Source organism: Urtica dioica, chromosome 11 (genome assembly GCF_054948205.1).
Source record: "Urtica dioica subsp. dioica isolate 48M chromosome 11, U.dioica_male_clone48M_v1_H2, whole genome shotgun sequence".
Classification (NCBI taxonomy): domain Eukaryota; kingdom Viridiplantae; phylum Streptophyta; class Magnoliopsida; order Rosales; family Urticaceae; genus Urtica; species Urtica dioica.
The window spans coordinates 22154885-22173610 of NC_142766.1; the positions used below are offsets into that span (position 1 = coordinate 22154885).

General features: G+C 35.3%; 5 protein-coding genes across 5 annotated transcripts; all 5 read left to right on the forward strand.

Moving 5' to 3' along the window:
- The first annotated feature begins 79 nt into the window (after positions 1-79).
- Positions 80-1470, forward strand: LOC149382446 (germin-like protein subfamily 1 member 17). The gene is made up of 2 exons (XM_089630498.1): positions 80-302; positions 676-1470. Exons 1-2 carry the CDS (start codon positions 170-172, stop codon positions 1227-1229), a joined length of 687 nt encoding a protein of 228 aa, XP_089486624.1. The 5' UTR covers positions 80-169; the 3' UTR covers positions 1230-1470.
- Positions 1471-3873: 2403 nt separating this feature from the next.
- LOC149382447 (germin-like protein subfamily 1 member 6) lies at positions 3874-5104 on the forward strand. Its single transcript, XM_089602145.1, has 2 exons — positions 3874-4069; positions 4324-5104. The coding sequence occupies exons 1-2, from the start codon at positions 3928-3930 to the stop codon at positions 4848-4850; spliced, it is 669 nt and encodes a 222-aa protein (XP_089458271.1). The 5' UTR covers positions 3874-3927; the 3' UTR covers positions 4851-5104.
- A 2069-nt stretch (positions 5105-7173) lies between these two features.
- Positions 7174-8177, forward strand: LOC149382448 (germin-like protein subfamily 1 member 17). Its single transcript, XM_089601963.1, has 2 exons — positions 7174-7355; positions 7417-8177. Exons 1-2 carry the CDS (start codon positions 7208-7210, stop codon positions 7974-7976), a joined length of 708 nt encoding a protein of 235 aa, XP_089458089.1. The 5' UTR covers positions 7174-7207; the 3' UTR covers positions 7977-8177.
- A 4300-nt stretch (positions 8178-12477) lies between these two features.
- On the forward strand, positions 12478-13985 carry LOC149382449 (germin-like protein subfamily 1 member 17). The gene is made up of 2 exons (XM_089630323.1): positions 12478-12696; positions 13249-13985. The coding sequence occupies exons 1-2, from the start codon at positions 12579-12581 to the stop codon at positions 13803-13805; spliced, it is 675 nt and encodes a 224-aa protein (XP_089486449.1). The 5' UTR covers positions 12478-12578; the 3' UTR covers positions 13806-13985.
- Positions 13986-16356: 2371 nt separating this feature from the next.
- Positions 16357-17204, forward strand: LOC149382450 (U11/U12 small nuclear ribonucleoprotein 48 kDa protein-like). The gene is made up of 2 exons (XM_089601619.1): positions 16357-16955; positions 17042-17204. The coding sequence occupies exons 1-2, from the start codon at positions 16440-16442 to the stop codon at positions 17057-17059; spliced, it is 534 nt and encodes a 177-aa protein (XP_089457745.1). The 5' UTR covers positions 16357-16439; the 3' UTR covers positions 17060-17204.
- The last annotated feature ends 1522 nt before the right edge of the window (positions 17205-18726 follow it).

The following is an 18726-nucleotide window of genomic DNA, read 5'->3' on the forward strand; positions in this document are numbered from 1 at the left end:
AAATATATATAGTAGTAAGTATTACGTTCACAAAACCATATAAGTAGTTGTGGTAAGGAATCCCAGTATTTATTGGTCATGTGGTGCATGCAAGATTTCTCACGTCTATAATTCATATCTAAAACAGTCGTGTAATATTATATAGAGAGAATCAAATATCATATATACCATGACGACGAAGAGTACCGGTCTTTTTGCACTGGCGATTGCTGTGTTGACTTTAACAAACTACATGGCAAGTGCTTTTGACCCTAGTCCTCTTCAGGACTTTTGCGTGGCAGTCAACGACCCAAAAGAATACTGTAAGTAGTATTGCCCTCTCGTGTACACACTAATGTCAAACACCTCTTTGTTTCCCTTTTCTATTTTTACCCATCTATTGACATTACGATCTTCAAATATGCCCTTTAAATTAAATTATTTGTATTAGTAAAACCATAGTTATTTAGAGGCGTACTAATAACAAAATAATTATAATACATATAAGCCCATGAAAATGTAAACAATAAACTATTTGTGTAGCTCAACAAGGTAATATTAGAGGTTTATTTGTATTAAACAAAACAAAAAAAGAAATTCAAGTAACCATATATAAGGTTTCTAGACAAAACTAATCTAAGTTCAATAAAAAAAATAAAATAAGTATAACTAAATCATATAATATTTTTCAATCAGTGTTTGTGAACGGGAAATTCTGCAAGAACCCGAAAGAGGTGAAAGCGGAAGATTTCTTCTTCAGCGGCCTCAACATCCCCGGAAACACGGAAAATGCAGTCGGGTCGAACGTGACCACCGTGAACGTGGAAAATCTCCCGGGGCTCAACACCCTCGGCGTGTCGATAGTCCGGATAGACTTCGCGCCCTACGGCGGCCTCAACCCGCCCCACACCCACCCGCGAGCCACGGAGCTCCTCACCGTCATCAAAGGCACGCTCTTCGTCGCGTTCGTGGCCTCGAACCAGAACGGAAACCGCCTCTTCGCCAAAGTCCTCAAGGAAGGCGACGTGTTCGTGTTTCCGATCGGGATGATCCACTTCGAGATCAACATCGGAAAGACTCCGGCGGTGGCGATGTCGAAGTTCGGAAGCCAGAACGCCGGAGTAATCACCATCGCGAACGCCGTGTTCGGGTCTGACCCTCCCATCGACGCCGGAGTGTTGGCTAAGGCTTTCATGTTGGACAAGGAAGTGGTCAAGATGCTTCAGCAAAAGTTCGGCCGTAACATGTGATCATGATACACCGTGGATACACGGGAGTTTATTTAATATACGGGAATAAATAATTAATGGTTGATTATGCATGTGTAGCAATCCAACCATTTACTTGTTAATCATTGGACGTGGGTTCTTATAGCTATATGTATTGGCCTCATAATATCATTGACTTTTATAAGGTCTTGATCAGAATAAAATTGCATGGAGATAGTTGGTCGTACGATACATTCAATATATACTCCATATTATTTATGTATACATTTATCTTATTTCAGGTGTCATAAGTTATGGTTGCAATGACGCAGGAGAGCTAATAAAGGGGTGTTAAAATCGATTCATTACAATAAATGGCACGTTCTTATATAATTTTGGCTTATAATTAAGCCATGGCCATAAATTCTTGCCATTCTGTGTTTTATAAGTAATAATTACAATGTTGCTACTGTACTCTACAGAGTCGTACTTGGCTGAATATAACGATATTAATCAATGGTAAAAGATTTCATTATGAGCCATCATCCAACAAGCAACCTAGAAAAATAGGAAATTTATATTCTGCTAATGAGACAAGGGGCGGCGAAGGATAAAAAAAAAAAAAAAAAAAAAAAAAAAACCCTAAAACGCACTTGCCAGAGCTCCAATGGCAGTGGCGATGGTGAAAACGAAGAACGGTGCGAGCGGGGAGACGCTAGAGTAAGAGAGAGCCAGAGAGACAAGGTGAGAATTAAAATTTTCGCCAAGTATCGGTTATATATATATAAAGTCTAATGGGACGTCACTGATCATTTAATGAGCGACTTCCATAGTGTTGTGGTCAAATGACACACTGCCGCGTGGCAGTGTGTCAGCTAAGCGTCACGGAAAAAGGAGCGATGCCCTAGGTCTGCCACATCGCCACATGGCAGTGTGTTATTGGACTAGATGCACGGGGTGTCGCTCAAAAAACAGGTGACATCAAATCATGCTTCCGCTAATTTTTTTGCGCGCTGCTCGGATTTGCGTGCGAGGTTTATGTAGTAGCGACTATTTTTTCGAACATGAGAAACTGCAGAAAATTTTCCCAACCACTATTCCTAGCTTCTCTTTTTATTTATAGTGGTATATCTACAAATTAATACTTCACTCAATTTTGTTTTAGTTTTTTTTATGAGGCACTCAATTTATTGATAATACCTAATTTTACTTATTCAACCCAAATAATTTATCTCTCCGATAAGTTTATACTTTACCTTAACCCTATCAGGACAACTAGTGATGCCTTGACGATATCTAAACTTATTTCACAATTCCACACACCCCTCATGCTCCAGGTCAATCTTTCAACGGGAGCAGAAATATAAATTATCTCAAACTAACAATATATTGAAATTTGCTCAATATGTGTTTCCGAATAGTACTAACATCAATCCAACCTAAAATAAATCAATAATATCTTAAAATATATTCCAATGATTTCGTTAACAAATTCTTTTACGTAATATCTAAATTCCCTGGCTGCCCTGATTATACATTTCGTCCCAATATATGTCCATTCTTTTCTTTCCAAAATAAAAGTATTATTGTAGTTGGAACACGGTTTACTTCGAAGAGGACATCTGAAAATCACATCATTTTGAGAGAGACTTCACGAAAAAAATAGTATTTAATTATTGTAACTAACCTATAATTTCTTTCTCGTTACATAATTAATATTTGTCGGGATTGTTAGGGTGAAATTATTGAGACCCATGAACCTCTATTTGCATTCATGATGTCATATAGATATAGCTAGCAAGGTTCTCCACACGACACTCACTTAGGCCAAAATTAGAAACAACGAATGAGATTGTTTCGCTAAATAAGTTGTCTAAATCTCAGCTTTTATTACAACCTCTATTGTCTGCGTCGTTGGATAGCCTCTAATGTCGCTGGTGGTTTAAAATTTAATTAATATGCAAATTCATCACCACAATTTGTTTGTTTTTTTTTTTTTTATACAGATTTTACAACATTGTCACTGCAAGCCAGACTGTTAGAAAATTAAAAATAATATACTAGAAATTAAAAGAATTAACACGATGTATTTATTTTCAATGGTTAAAAAATCTTGTTAAGAAATTATTACTGGAGATGTGTGACAACACCCCTCCTATAATCTACACATCTTTGCTAGTTTCAAAACACACTCAGTGCGTAAAAGACCTATAAGGGCAGAAACAAGTCTTTTAAAGAGGTCATTGAGCTAGATGGTAATCTAGGGTTCTGAGATGATTTCAGTAGCAGATATATGATGCAGATCAAATTGGGAAAAATCTTCAAGAAAAATCGAAACCTACACAAACTTCAGAACGATTTGAATATCGCGATATATGTTCGAGTGAGCTCCAACATATTTCAAGACATATTGGACTATATTGTCAAACCATAACATAAACCAATTCATAACAGCGTATATGCCATCTTGTATGAGCGCGTATAAGCTTGTGTAAAGCCTTCAAGGTTGTCAAACAAATAGAGTTCGAATCGCATATATACAAATCATAAAGAAAAAAAAAACTCAACGGATTGGGACTTGTAAGTAATTAAGCGGTAAAGAACCAAATTGAAAAATTGCACTGATCCCACGAACATCTTTAAATAGGCAGCCACGGGGAGCAAGTTATCTCATATCACATAATCATACCACTAATAATTCGTCAGTCAATTACCACCATAATTACATAAAAAGACCAATATGAAGATAACCATCTCTTCTCCTTTTTCTCTGGCTCTATTTTCTGCCTTGATTCTCGCATCTAATTACCTTGCATTTGCCACTGACCCAGACTCTCTTCAGGATTACTGCGTTGCTGTCCCTGACGGCCACAAGAAAATGGGTATATTTGCAATTTCTAATAATATATGTTTTCTAGCAAAATTAGATAATTAATTTTTTAATGCTTACAACAACAACCAAAAAAAAAAAAAATACTTTTATGAATAATTATATTTTTAATTTCGCCTTTAATATTTTATTTTTTTACTTTTGACAATTGATCCCCTATAACTTTGGTTCCTTGATTACGATTTCTTTGATACGTATTCATGGCTCATGGTGATTAATATTCAAATTTCTCATTATATCCGGCAGTGTATGTGAACGGAAAATTCTGCAAAGACCCGAGTAGCGTGACCTCAAAAGACTTTGTTTGCAGTGGAGCAGAACTGCAGGTTAATAATGGCAGTGACGTGACGAGATACTTCATCGACCCATGCCCGGCTCTGAACACGATGGGTGTTTCGGTAACTATCGGAAGGCTCTCTGGGAACGGGATTATCCCACCGCATTACCATCCCCGCGCCTCGGAGCTGCTAATCTGCGAGACAGGAAAGATCTTTGCGGGATTCAAGACCTCGACCGCAAATGGGAATAAGTTCTTCGGCAACGTTCTTGAGGCCGGACAAGCCATGGCTATACCTCAGGGGATGATTCACTTCCTGTTCAATCTGTTGAATAATAAGCCGGCTCTATCACTCTCGGCTTTCTCAAGCCAGAATCCCGGATTATTCATTCTCGACTCCAACACGTCTTCGATCAACATTGAGATTCTCGCCAAGACATTCTCGCTGGACCAGGAAATGGTTGATGTGATTCAGAAGAGCCTCGTGGAAACTTAAATGAATAATAATAAAAAAAAAAAACCAGAATAATCGTGGATCAAAAATGACGGGACTGTTTAGCTGCATGAGCAGTATTAAATAAAATAAAATAAAAACTCGTTGGGGTGATCCTACGTAATATTTCATTTTGGTTTGATTAAAAGAATAATATATCACTATATTCATACTCATACTTTTGACTAAATTTACTCGTTGAAAGTAGAAAATATGTAAATACATAATGTCTTATAGCCAATAATACACACAATAGTCTTAGCTAGATGATCAACCCTTGAGTGCACTTTTATTAAATTACTCCTGAATTTCAAGTCAGACTCCCTGAATTTGAGATTTTTTCGCCTTTATTAAATCACTCATCAAATGTTTGATTCACGTTTATAATAATATATGATCTTAAAAATATCACGCAATACATACGTAACTTCTATCGCTCACAAAAATGGTGACAACAAGACAGAGTTACACACACTCTTGATTTCAATGTACACATATTCTGTAGTTACTTGCGTATGTCATCAGTAGTTACTATGCCAAACAGGGCCAATGTGTATTTACCAAATATTTATTAAAAGTTTACTAAATAGCAAACCATACATGTAAATAAGGTTATATATCTACAGGACCCTTATATTATTTAGTAACATAAATAATTATCATACTCTTAAATATATTTTATAGAGAAATTATACGAAGTAGATCGCTTGAAACGTAAGATTTTGAAATAGTCAACGTTTGAATATTTTTAATAAAATAGTCAATTTCACTTATGTGACAATCCAACCAAAATTCAAATCCAGTTGTAACCTTGAACATAAATTTAATTAAAAAAAGTTGGTAGTTTTATTTTTAGAAATAAAACTTACGTGTGATATCTCTCTCTCTCCCTACAAAACAAACACTACATTTCTTACGCATGGGTGATCTCTCGTGTGACAGAGCCTAGATAGCACAATTAAATCAGTGATGTGCTTTCCTTCCAATCAAGAGAGGAAGGTGAACCAATTTTTTTCCTTTATATTAATAAAATATTTTGTTTTCTTCAGATGCTTGTTTAGATCTGGCATTAGGGTTTTGATGTTGTTTAGATCTTTTTACCTGGAGACTACTCTTTAATTTGATGTTTTATTTTTATTTCATCGATTTTGTTATGAAATTTTTGCTATTTTCAATGGACAGTGTGAACCATTTTGAAATGGAAATTTACTAGTATAGATAATGGAACATAGCACTATTAAAAATGTGAATGAATAGCTTGAGTTCTTTTTTTTTTTTTTTTTGTTATAGTTTGTAATCGATAACAAATATAGTTAATAATCGAAAATAAATATTGATAAATTTATAGGTTCTAGTTTTTTCTCCCTAAATTACGTATGTTAATAACTGTTTATAAGTATTGAAATGCATATGTTTTAGCAAGTCCAGGAAAGAGCATTCATAAACGACTTTTATAAACTGTTATTAACCATTATAAACGAATACGTTAAGAGAGAAAAAGAGAAAAATAAGGAATTTAAGTCAAATATTAATTAAATATAAAAATTTTCATGTAATTAATTTTGTAATTTAATTTTTTTAGTTAAAATCAGTTAAAGGTTATTTTTGTCCCCTTTAGTCAGCTACTCATCTGATTGGATAATTTTTAATTATTAACCAAGCGTTGGCTAAAATGAAATTTCAACGTTTTCTTAGAGTTATAGTCCATTTTATTAATTTTTTGTTAAATTTTTTACTATATCTAAGTGAAATCGCTAAAATATATCCTAATTCTACTGGTGTTGAAGCCAATATAAGGTGGAACAGGGACTCAGGGACTTGCTATCAATGAGGAATTCGGGTACTTGTCAAATGCTTATGGTATATGTGGAGCTACTACTAAGGTCCATCGCTGTCTTGGCTGCAAATAATATAGGTGGGCTTATCTGATAAACAAATATAGTTTGGTACACGTCATTTTCCGTCTTATAAATGAATTGTAGTTAATGAAAAAAGAGAAAATAACATCCATATCATCTGAAAGACAAATATGTTTTCATACGCAGCATTATTAAGTGGATCACAATAATACCCGTTTATTGTTTATTTTAAATACCTGTTACTATTAAATGACTTTTTTTTTTTACTTAGTGTTCATTAATTACATTCAAGGTGCTCCAAAAAAGAGTCAAACCTACTATAACTAAAAAAAAAAACACTATTAGTGATTGAGACTTGTAATTCTTAACTTAGATAAGGAACAAATTTGAAAAATTCCATTAACCCCACGAACTTAAACACCTATAAATTGGCATCGACGGGGAAGCAAGTTTTCTCACGCCACCAATATTTCATTTATTCAATTATACCACTAGAATACCATGAAGATGGTGATCTCTGCTTCTCATTTCGCTCTGGCTCTACTTTCTACCTTAATTTTCGCCACCAATTACCTTGCATCTGCCTACGACCCGTCCCCGCTGCAGGATTTTTGCCCTGCCATCCCTGAGAACGGCAACACGAAAAAAGGTATTACTATGCATATTCGATTACGTACGCTATTTATTAATTGAATGGCAAATTCTGGCAGTGGCTGTGGCTGTGAACGGCAAATTCTGCAAAGACCCGGAGACAGTGACCGCAACGGACTTTGCTTGCAGCGGCGAGGGCGATATAGTGTTTCCTGGTTCTTCGGATTTCAAGGCCACATTATACGATATAGACTCATGCCCGGGTGTGAACACGATGGGAATTTCGGCGGCCATCGGTTTTTACGCTCCCCGCGGCTTTCTCCCTCCACACTTCCATCCACGTGGCTCCGAGCTCGAAATCGTCGTAAGGGGAAACATGTTCACGGGGTTCAGAACTTCCACTTCGAACGGCAACAAGTTCTTCGGAAACTCTCTGGGCCCCGGAGACTCCGTTGTCGTGCCTCAGGGGATGCCCCATTTCAATATCAATTTGGGGAACGTGTCGACCGAGTTGCTGGTGGCTTTCCCCAGCCAGAATGCCGGGATAACCTTTATCAATCCTACCGCGTCGACCAGCTCCCGTATGCCGGTTGACCTAGATGATCTTGCCAAGGAATTCTCCATCGACAAGGAGACGGTTGATATGATGAAGAAGAGCCTCGCGGACTTGGAAAATTAAACTTGTTAATCGCAGTCGGAAATAATATATAAATAAATGGCCGGAGCCAGAATTATCTCACGTACGTGACATTTTGGTTGGTTGAGCCTTGAATAAATAAATTTAAATGGCCCTTGTACTACTCTTAGTTCCGCCAATGACATGTTTCAGGGGCGGACCCAGGTGGTGGGTTCAAGTGACCTGACCCCCAAAAAAAATTTGGGCTAAAAAAAAAATTATTATTATTATTATTATTTTTTTTTACAGCCTAATTTCAGTTTCGCACCCCCCCCTCCCCCTCCTTCCGAGTTTGGATCCGCCACTTATATCATCTAGCTTAAAATTATTAATAAAATCTGTGAATATATTTACAGAGAATGTTACTATAAATAAAATGAAGCTTGGTAACTTGGTTTAGTGATTGCCCGGAAATCCTATATAGCGGTTTATATAACCACTTAGTATCAGCCGAGCAGGTCCAGAGAAGAGTTGTGTGTTTTGACAAGAGTTCACTAGACTTGGCATATTTGTTTAGGGTCAAGCGGCTATATAACTAAATAGAACTTAAACTTTTGCAAAATAGCCATTGTTTGTCAACTATAAGCAAACTAGCCCAAGTAAGATTAATCTAGACTGGATTAAATTTAATCCCAACGAACTATAAAGACAGAATATAAGCTTTATAAAGACTGAATTCAAATTAATCGAGACAGGATTAAAAGTCTCAGTACTCTTAATTGGCTATTTTGCTATACATAATGAAACTATGGCTATTTTGCAAAAGCCATAGTTTGAATTGACTATTTCATATCATTTTTCCATTTGTTTATTGATACACACACAAAATCCTACTACATAGAGTTCTTGGCTTCCACTTTTTCAAAGGCTAGCTAGTCATGCTACACCAACTGAATTATCGGAAGGGTAAGAAAAGATGCAAATCCCACGACTGTTGATTTGCTCGCGAATACCAATCGAGGATCTTCCAAAAACCTGTTGATTCAGTAGATTACGAATACCAGATTAAGTGCATTTTGAACTCGTTGATTCACAAAGAAAACCAAAACCATAATACCGAAAGCAAGGAAATTAGAGAAATCTCTCTTTGGAATTTTTTTTTTCATTAATCAAAACGTCTTTCTTCTTATTCATAAAACCTCTTTAAATAGAAAAATACAAATCAAATTTGGAGTTTCATGATGCCCTAACATAAGGCAAACAAAACATTATTTAGGCCTAACAATATTAAAATTAAAAATTAACTTAATCTCTAATACATATGGGATCACTAAACACTATTTGACCCAAAACACTTAAAAAAATCACTCTAATTTAATCCATTATTTTTAGCTACGAAAATAACAAATAAATAACTTCAAGAAATAAAACTCAAACTGAGATTGCTTTGACACGGGGCCGGCCCAATAGATACCGAGACCTTAGCAAGAAGTAATAATTAGGCCTCATATTTTTTAATTCAAGTAGTACATAAACTTCTATGATTGTAGAATTTTGGTCTCTAACTTTTTTTAGGTCATTCTGGTCAATAAACTATTGAACCTGAAACATTTCTGTGCTTCAGAGTATAATTTCGTCATTATAGTTAAACAGATGGTATGAACTCGATATTTTTTAAAACCAAAAGTTAAATTCGACATTTTACTAAAACACAAGGTACATATCTTGGTATTTTCTCTTTACATTAGTTATTTTATTTCGTTTTCACAAAACGTCAACAATACGTCCTCTAATTAATACGATTGAATGGACAGAAAAGACCTAAAAAGAAAATCGTCAGATTTCTCATTAATGAATGAAACAACTAAATAGTTCTTATACGACACTGAACTAATTGAGACGGTTAAAACTAGGTAAGTTTCCAACTCCTATATTACAAGATGAATTATATCACTAGTTCCCAGGGCCGGCCCTACTCTTTGACCATTTAGGTCATGGCTTAATGACTCAAATTTTAAATGGAAAAATAAGTCTAAAAAAAACCTCAAATTTCTTTTAAAAAAGGCCTCAGAAATAAAATTATTATGTATAAGACCCAAATTTTTTATAATATATTTTATATATTTTTAAAATAAAGGTCTTAAATTTTATTTTTGCCTAAGGTCTTGTAGTACTTTGGGCCGGCCCTGCTAGTTCCCATCACTAGTTCCCCTCAAGATATTTTTTGGCCTAAAACAATTTACCGTCAAGTGTGGACCTAAAACAATGACTTAATAACCTCCCACTACTATAAAAATTGGCTTAGACGACACTAAAAAACCGTCGTCTAAGCCTTGGGGTTAAGCCGGCCTTCTCCTATAAAGATGTCCTAAATTAGATACTACGAAGCCATATCTTGGATCGGAGAGGACCAATAGAGGTTGGTAGTGGTTTGGTGAACACATCTGCCAATTGATGACGAGCACCAGAAGGAAAACGGCATATTAGTTGGAGAGGACCATCTTTTACTAATGAGATATGCGTCTAGTACTTTGGGAAGCACGTGGTGACGCTTGGAGGCAACAGTGACAGAATTTCCAATGGTCTTCGGATGGCTCGTCCATCCAAAACTTATGTAACCACTGGCGGAGCAAGATGGAGTCTATGAGGAGCATATACCAATTTTTAAAAATTGCATATTTATTATCCCAAACTTATATGATTTTTCAAATTTGTCTCCTAAAAAAATCTTATGCACTCTTGAATTTTCTTTTTTGTTTTATAATTATCAAATATATATATACTTCCTCCCGAGTTTAAATTCTGGCTCCACCACTGCATATAACAATGTGTTTCTCTCAAGTGTGCGGCCCTTCTTTTATGTTATATTATCTTATGATGAGAAAAAAAGTATCACAAAATCAATTTTCATTACAAGCGTAGGTGCAAATTTTTGCTTTTGAAACCTAAATATAATTTATCTGGAAATTATTTTTGCACATGAATTGACCAAAATCGTGTAAGTTGCACACTTCAGATTTGGTAAAAAATTATTATAATTCATGGACTAATGATCCCTAAGAAAAAGAATAATAATCAGTTAAAAAATAAAAAAATAATTCACAAATTACATGCACATTTAAGTCGATCATAAAATGATTATACATTGTTTGTAACCTATTTTTTTTAGGGTTCATTAGGAAAATAGTCAACTTAAACGTTTGATATTGCTAAATAGCCAACGTTTGGTAAATCTTAGGTAAATAGCCGCTTTCATATATTTACAAACGTAAATCTCACTGCCATATATTAAGCCACGTAATTATTTATGGCTATTTACCTAAGATTTATCAAACGTTGGCTATTTAGCAATATCAAACGTTTAAGTTGGTTATTTTCCTAATTTTTTGTTTTTTTTTTATTATTATTATTTTGAAAACAAGTGGAAATTATGCTATTTGATTCTAAGTTTCTAACTCGTGGTAATGGAATATATACATATCCACAATGACGCTGAGTCTTCCTAGCACTTACTGGCTGCTACTTGAATGAATAATTTAACGTTTACTCCACCTTGTAAATCTTTCTGTCGTCATGTTTTTAGGCTGCTTTCTGATTTGTATTCACTCTATCATGCATACAATGATGTACACGTAGAGCACATGACCAAATTAATTTAGGGTGATTTGGCTAAATAAATAACCGATTAAAGTTAAGGATTTGCAAAATAATCAATGTTTGCTTAAAATTAAAAAAATAGTCAAAATGTACAATAATCAGGTTTCAAAAACAAAATTAATCCTATGATTAATATTTTTAAAAATGATGAATTACTTATAATAATTATTTAAAAAAGTAATTCTTGTGTAAGAAAAAATATAACAACGTAACTTTTGATACTTTACTGAAAATTTGAACTTTTGACTATTTTGCTAATCGATTAGTTTCAAATGGTTATTTTGTATAATTTTTTTGTTAATTTATTGAAATATACTCAAGTCGAATTTAATTAACATATGGAATATTCCACTAATATTCAATCCACACTGACGCGATCATCATACAAATTATTAAAAATAACAGCAGTTGTGAGCTGAGTATATCTCTAATTTAGTTTATATATATATATATATATATATATATATATATATATATATATTGAAAACAGAGTATAGGCATATTTTAGGCGTGTTCCGTAAAAATAGTGTAAAGAATAATGTCATGCTTATATGGAATTCAGATATGGCAACAAACCATAAGATGGATTGAATAATTTTAAAAATCGGAATGCATAAAACTGATATACACGCCGAGAAATAAGAAAATTGAAAGTCAAATTAATAACCACTACGACGTTAATTCATTGCAGCAAAAACGCACGATGTATTTAAATATATATTCATGGGTATAGTGGTTGAAGAAATGGTATTTCCCCTTGGCACATACTGATAAAACTCAACTTACTTGCACTAAATAAATTAAATATTAAACCTAGCTCTTATCTTCTAATGTTTGTGTTAGTTGACACTACATTAGTGATCGAGGCTTCCATCTATAAATAGATGTATTCTAGTTCAAAGACATTTCATCCCTCACTAATTACGTAACCAGCCAAAATATACCTAGTACAGCATCTTTATATAGTATTTTTGTATACACACACGATTCAAGAAAATTCGGAGAATAATGAATGCCTTTAAATTCCTAGTCACACTTACCATACTGACTTTGTCAACTGCCTCTGCCTATGACCCAAGCCCTCTCCAAGACTTCTGCGTCGCAGTAAACGATCCCAACGATGCAGGTACGTATTCGAATATATATATATAATGTCTCCTCAATTTTTAAAAATTATATTTTTTTATTCTATTTATCATTTTTTATATTATTCGTCCAAAATTATATATTTTTTTTTAATTTTCCATTCTTACTTTTTTCTTCAAGTTTGCCCCACTAACAATTCTGTCATCACCACTATACCAAATATTATATATATATTTTACGAATTTATTCATAATTAGTTTTCAGTCTTTAATAATTAGTATGAAAAATTCTTCAGTTGCACTCAGCTTAAATAAAAAAAAACAATAATTTAAAGCGTAATTCAGTAAATATTTATTTCAAAATATTCATTCAGATATATAGTTTTCATTTGTTATAATTAAATATGGCCATGATATACGCACTTAAAAAAATTAACTCACATGGGATCTAATATGGCCATTATTCTTAAGCACATATATACACTATAATGTTAATTGAGAGTCTATTCATATATATATGAAATAAATACTTTAACCTAGAATTCCTGATCAGTACATATTTTTTTGGTCACACGTAATTTTTGATATCTCAGAAGCACTATTCGTGAACGGCAAATTCTGCAAGAACCCGAAGCTTGCGAACGCGGACGATTTCTTCACGTCGGGTCTGAACATTGCGGGGAGCACCATAAACTTGGTTGGGTCCAACGTGACGAACGTGAACGTGGATCGGATCCCGGGCCTCAACACCCTCGGAGTCTCGCTAGTCCGCATCGACTACGCACCGTACGGCCAAAACCCGCCTCACACACACCCTCGAGCCTCGGAGATCCTCGTCGTCGTCGAGGGAACGCTCTATGTCGGGTTCGTGTCCTCGAACCAGGACGGAAATCGCCTCTTCACGAAGATCCTCAACAAAGGCGACGTGTTCGTGTTCCCGATCGGTCAGATTCACTTCCAGTTCAACGTGGGACACGTCCCGGCTGTGGCTTTCGCCGGCCTCGGGAGCCAGAATCCTGGGACCATCACTATTGCTAACGCGGTGTTTGGGTCTAAGCCTCCGATTAATCCCGATTTCCTTGCAAAGGCTTTCCGGTTGGACAAGTATGTTGTTGCCAATCTTCAGAGGCAGTTTTGGTCCAACAATTAGAGTGGGAGTTTTAACTATAATAATAAGTGTGTAAGTGTTTACTTATTGTGTTTCCGTTTTGGAATAATTCGAATGGATTCGATATCCATCTTTTATGTACTGTTGTATTGTTCAGGTTTGTGCTTTGTCTCAATGACATTATTGTTAAGAAATGAATGGATCTACGTACGCTTGTGATGATATATCATATTTACATGTGTGATGATATATCATATTTCTCTAGTGTTTATTAATCATTCATTAGCTGGTAGAAAAAAAAAATTAGTAGAGTTTCCATCGTGCATGCATATGCATGCATTTTTGTAGCAATAATTAAATCAACTTTACTAACGTACATTGTGATCATGGTTTTGGCGAATAAAGAATGAAAAACATATAGTACTTTTTTTTACTGAATGCAATCAAATGACAACCATTATTAATCTAGTTATTTACCTATGACATGTTAAGGTAAATTACAATATTTCGTGAGTGATAGGCCGATTGTGAAATTTGAATGTTAAATCAAATGAGCAAGTTAAATAATTTATTAGAAAATAAACGTAGACGATTGGAGGACTACAATTTCGAATAATAACAACACGTAATACATTGAAAATCTGAAGACACTGTCGAGGTTTCGTTGGACGGTTTTTTTTTATAGTAACGGTGTTATTTTACTCTTTCACCAGATTTTAGAAAATAGTTGAGCAAATGACTCCCAAATAATTAGCAGAACTTTTATAACACAAACTTGGCTCCCGCGCCACTAAAACTTGTACCAAATAACCACTTTCGCGATAAAGAAATAAGAAAATGACTCAAGAGCGAACTAGATGAGAGGATTGTTTTCGGTTGTTCGTGAACGAGAGCAAAACCTCGTTTTCTCTTCTCTCTTTTTTTTTTTTTTTACTCGGTGGTAACATATATATGCTCAGACCATACCCCTTTTTTTTACTTGAATCATTCAAAGCTGAAACAATGATACATAAATGACACATTACGCATATTCTTATAATAATAATATACGCATGCTTTTCACTAGTAGTCTTACTATAGTGAATTCTGAGTACTGGCCATAATTCTTCTCTAATAATTAAGCATATCCCATATACGTACGGAGAAACTGGATACAAAGTCATCGGAACAGATAAATAAAAACAAACAAAAAAATTATTGAAATTGGCCGATAATAGAAAGTGACAATATAAACATAACTTTTATATATGTATGCATGTATTTTTTTTTTTTTTTTTACTTTACATATATAATAAAAGAATAGAACAGGTTTGGTCGAAGGTTGGTGGAACAAATAATTGACAACTTAAGTACGATGATCATATTAATTAATATATCAGAAGGGTATATAGCTAAAACCAACCAAGTAAAAACAATATACCAACTAAACCATATACCTAAAATCAAATAATCAGCATTTTCAGTCTTTTGACTGTCAACATGGGAAAAAAAGAAAATCCAACAGAATCATGTTTTGGTGAAATAATGAGAATTGCCACCAAATAATTGTCGTGTTCTTCGTGGCTGGACAATAAGTTGGAAGACTTTCAACTTCTCATCACCTTTTCATCACATGTTCTTTCATTTACATAAAGAATTCGGTATCCAGAACATTTTTGTTTTGGATTGGATCGGCCAAAAGTAAATATAAACATGCATGGGATAGTTAGTATTTCGGGGAAGAGAAAAACATGTATGACCATTTATCGAGATTTATCAGTAAAAATTAAACGGATCGGCACTAAAAATTCTAGAAATTTAAAATCAAGCTTAAAATGATTCTTGGGGAAATTTAACCTTTGATGATTACTGCAGAAATTTAAGAGTACAAAACAAGCCAACTCTAATTCACTTTTGCTTGAATAAGTATGTCGTTTTCCACTCTAGACCTTGAGTTGTCGTTTTCCACTCTGAACCTTGGGTTGTCGTTTTCCACTTTAGACCTTGAGTTGTCGTTTCATACTTTGAAATTGGGTTGTCGTTTTCCACTTTGGATCTTGAGTTGTCGTTTTTCCACTTTGGACCTTGAGTTGTCGTTTTCCACTTTGAACCTTGGGTTGTCGTTTTCCATTTTGGACCTTGAGTTGTCGTTTTATACCTTGAACTTGGGTTGTCGTTTTCCACTTTGGACCTTGGGTTGTCGTTGGATCTTGAGTTGTCGTTTTATACTTTGAACTTGGGTTGTCGTTTTTCACTTTAAACTTTGAGTTATCGTTTTATACTTTGAACTTGGGTTGTCGTTTTCGACTTTGGACCGTTGTCGTTTTATACTTTGGGTTGTCGTTTTTACTCTTAATTGTCGTTCGTAATTTTGCTTTTTTGCTCTGCAATTTTTTTTTTTGCTTTCCCTCACTTTCTCAGAAGAGCCAATTCGTCTTCACTTTAAACTTCGAGTTGTCGTTTTATACTTTGAACTTGGGTTGTCGTTTTCGACTTTGGACCGTTGTCGTTTTATACTTTGAACTTGGATTGACGTTTTTTTCTCTTAATTGTCGTTCGTAATTTTGCTTTCCTTTTTTATTTTGCTCTGCAATTTTTTTTTTGGCTTTCCCTCACTTTCTCAGAAGAGCCCAAACACTATTCGTCTTCACTTTCTTCCATTTTCCCTCGAAATCTGCAATTCCAAATTCTCATGTCATGACCAACCCTTCGCCTCCGATTCCGTTCACTTCCCTTCCACCGAACCCTAACCCTAACATTAACCCTGAATCGAACTCTTCGAGCTCTCATCTCCGAAATCCACAGCCTCAAGACCTCGGTTCGAGCTTCTCATCCACACTCTCGTCTCTCGACGATCTAATTCGCCGCTCCGAACAGTCCGCCCAATCTCTGCTCTCTCTTCTTCCGATCCAAAACCCTAATCAAGCCGCTTTCAATGGCTTCGTCTCTTGCCCCTTCGATTCACGACACCTTATGCCCCCGAATTCACTCTTTTCGCATTTCCTCCGCTGCTCGTCCTCTCAATTTCCTCTCCAATCGGATCTTCTCCCACCACTGAACTATCCCAATACCCTTGAGCCTTCCAATTCTTCTCGCACCCAAGATGCCGCGATTCAGACACTTCATGGCTCGGGCTCCGACCTCTGCTTCTCGCTGGATGATTTCTACGCCAATTTCGGCCGGAGCTACTTCTATCGCGGTTGTCACGGTGTGGTTAGTATATCTTCTCTAGATGGTATTGGCAGAAATTTTTCGCTTCCTGATTTTCTGTCTGTCGAATGTGCGAATTTTCCGGGCAGTGGTGGGGGAGAGAGTGAGGGTTTTGAGAGAGGTCAGAGGAAGATTCTTCCTTCTAAATTTTGGGCTATTAGAGCCGAGGTTGAGGCTTGGAATGAGTATCCAAGTGTGTGTATTCGCACCGTGTTCTTTTCTCGTCATCGAGATTAGATGTGATCAGAGAGTGAGATTAAATATTCGCCTCGATACGGGGTTGTGGTTGATGAGGCTATGATCATTTATCTAGATTTATTTGTAAAAAATAAACGGATCGGCTCTGAAAATTCTAGAAATTTACAATCAAGCTTAAAATGATTCTTGGGGAAATTTAACCTTCGATGATTACTGCAGAAATTTAAGAGTACAAAACAAGCCAACTCTAATTCACTTTTGCTTTAATAAGTATGTCGTTTTCTACTTTAGACCTTGGGTTGTCGTTTTCCACTCTGGACCTTGGGTTTTCGTTTTCCACTTTGGACCTTGAGTTGTCGTTTCATACTTTGAACTTGGGTTGTCGTTTTCGACTTTGGACCTTGAGTTGTCGTTTTGCAACTTTGGACCTTGATTTGTCGTTTTATAATTTGAACTTGGATTGTCGTTTTCTACTTTGAACCTTGGGTTGTCGTTTTATACTTTGAACTTGGGTTGTCGTTTTCCACTTTGGACCTTGGGTTGTCGTTGGATCTTGAGTTGTCGTTTTATACTTTGAACTTGGGTTGTCGTTTTCCACTTTGGACCTTGAGTTGTCGTTTTATACTTTGAACTTGGGTTGTCGTTTTCGACTTTGGACCGTTGTCGTTTTATACTTTAGACTTGGGTTGTCGTTTTTTCTCTTAATTGTCGTTCGTGTTCCCGATCGGTCAGATTCACTTCCAGTTCAACGTGGGACACGTTCCGGCCGTGGCTTTCGCCGGCCTCGGGAGCCAGAATCCTGGGACCATCACTATCGCTAACGCGGTGTTTGGGTCTAAGCCTCCGATTAATCCCGATTTCCTTGCAAAGGCTTTCCGGTTGGACAAGTATGTTGTTGCCAATCTTCAGAGGCAGTTTTGGTCCAACAATTAGAGTGGGAGTTTTAACTATGATAGTAAGTGTGTAAGTGTTTACTTATTGTGTTTCCGTTTTGGAATAATATTCGAATGGAATATTCGATATCCATCTTTTATGTACTCTTGTATTGTTCAGGTTTGTGCTTTGTCTCAATGACATTATTGTTAAGAAATGAATGGATCTACGTACGCTTGTGTTTTACATGTGTGATGATATATCATATTTCTCTAGTGTTTATTAATCATTCATTAGCTGGTAGAAAAAAAAAATTAGTAGAGTTTCCAGTTCCATCGTGCATGCATATGCATGCATTTTTGTAATAATTATTAAATCAACTTTACTAACGTACATTGAAGCCTTTTTAGAATTCATATGTGATCATGGTTTTGGCGAATAAAGAATGAAGAGCATATATTACTTTTTTTTTAATGAATGCAATCAAATGACGACCATTATTAATCTAGTTATTTTCCTATGATATGTTAAGGTAAATTACAATAGGGTAAACTAGCAACGTAGCCATTTTGAAACATGGTTTTTTGAATCTAGCCAACGTTTGGTAAATTTTGCAATCTAGCAATTTACTGAAATTTACAGATATAAAATACTTAATTTACCCTTTTTCGTATACTTACTTGATCAAAACACTAGCCCACGT

Coding starts and splice junctions, on each gene's coding strand:
- LOC149382446 (XM_089630498.1), top strand. CDS start 170: ATGACGACGAAGAGTACCGGTCTTTTTGCACTGGCGATTGCTGTGTTG. Junction 303..675: donor CAACGACCCAAAAGAATACT/GTAAGTAGTATT, acceptor TTTTTCAATCAG/TGTTTGTGAACGGGAAATTC.
- LOC149382447 (XM_089602145.1), top strand. CDS start 3,928: ATGAAGATAACCATCTCTTCTCCTTTTTCTCTGGCTCTATTTTCTGCC. Junction 4,070..4,323: donor TGACGGCCACAAGAAAATGG/GTATATTTGCAA, acceptor TATATCCGGCAG/TGTATGTGAACGGAAAATTC.
- LOC149382448 (XM_089601963.1), top strand. CDS start 7,208: ATGAAGATGGTGATCTCTGCTTCTCATTTCGCTCTGGCTCTACTTTCT. Junction 7,356..7,416: donor GAACGGCAACACGAAAAAAG/GTATTACTATGC, acceptor AAATTCTGGCAG/TGGCTGTGGCTGTGAACGGC.
- LOC149382449 (XM_089630323.1), top strand. CDS start 12,579: ATGAATGCCTTTAAATTCCTAGTCACACTTACCATACTGACTTTGTCA. Junction 12,697..13,248: donor AAACGATCCCAACGATGCAG/GTACGTATTCGA, acceptor TTGATATCTCAG/AAGCACTATTCGTGAACGGC.
- LOC149382450 (XM_089601619.1), top strand. CDS start 16,440: ATGACCAACCCTTCGCCTCCGATTCCGTTCACTTCCCTTCCACCGAAC.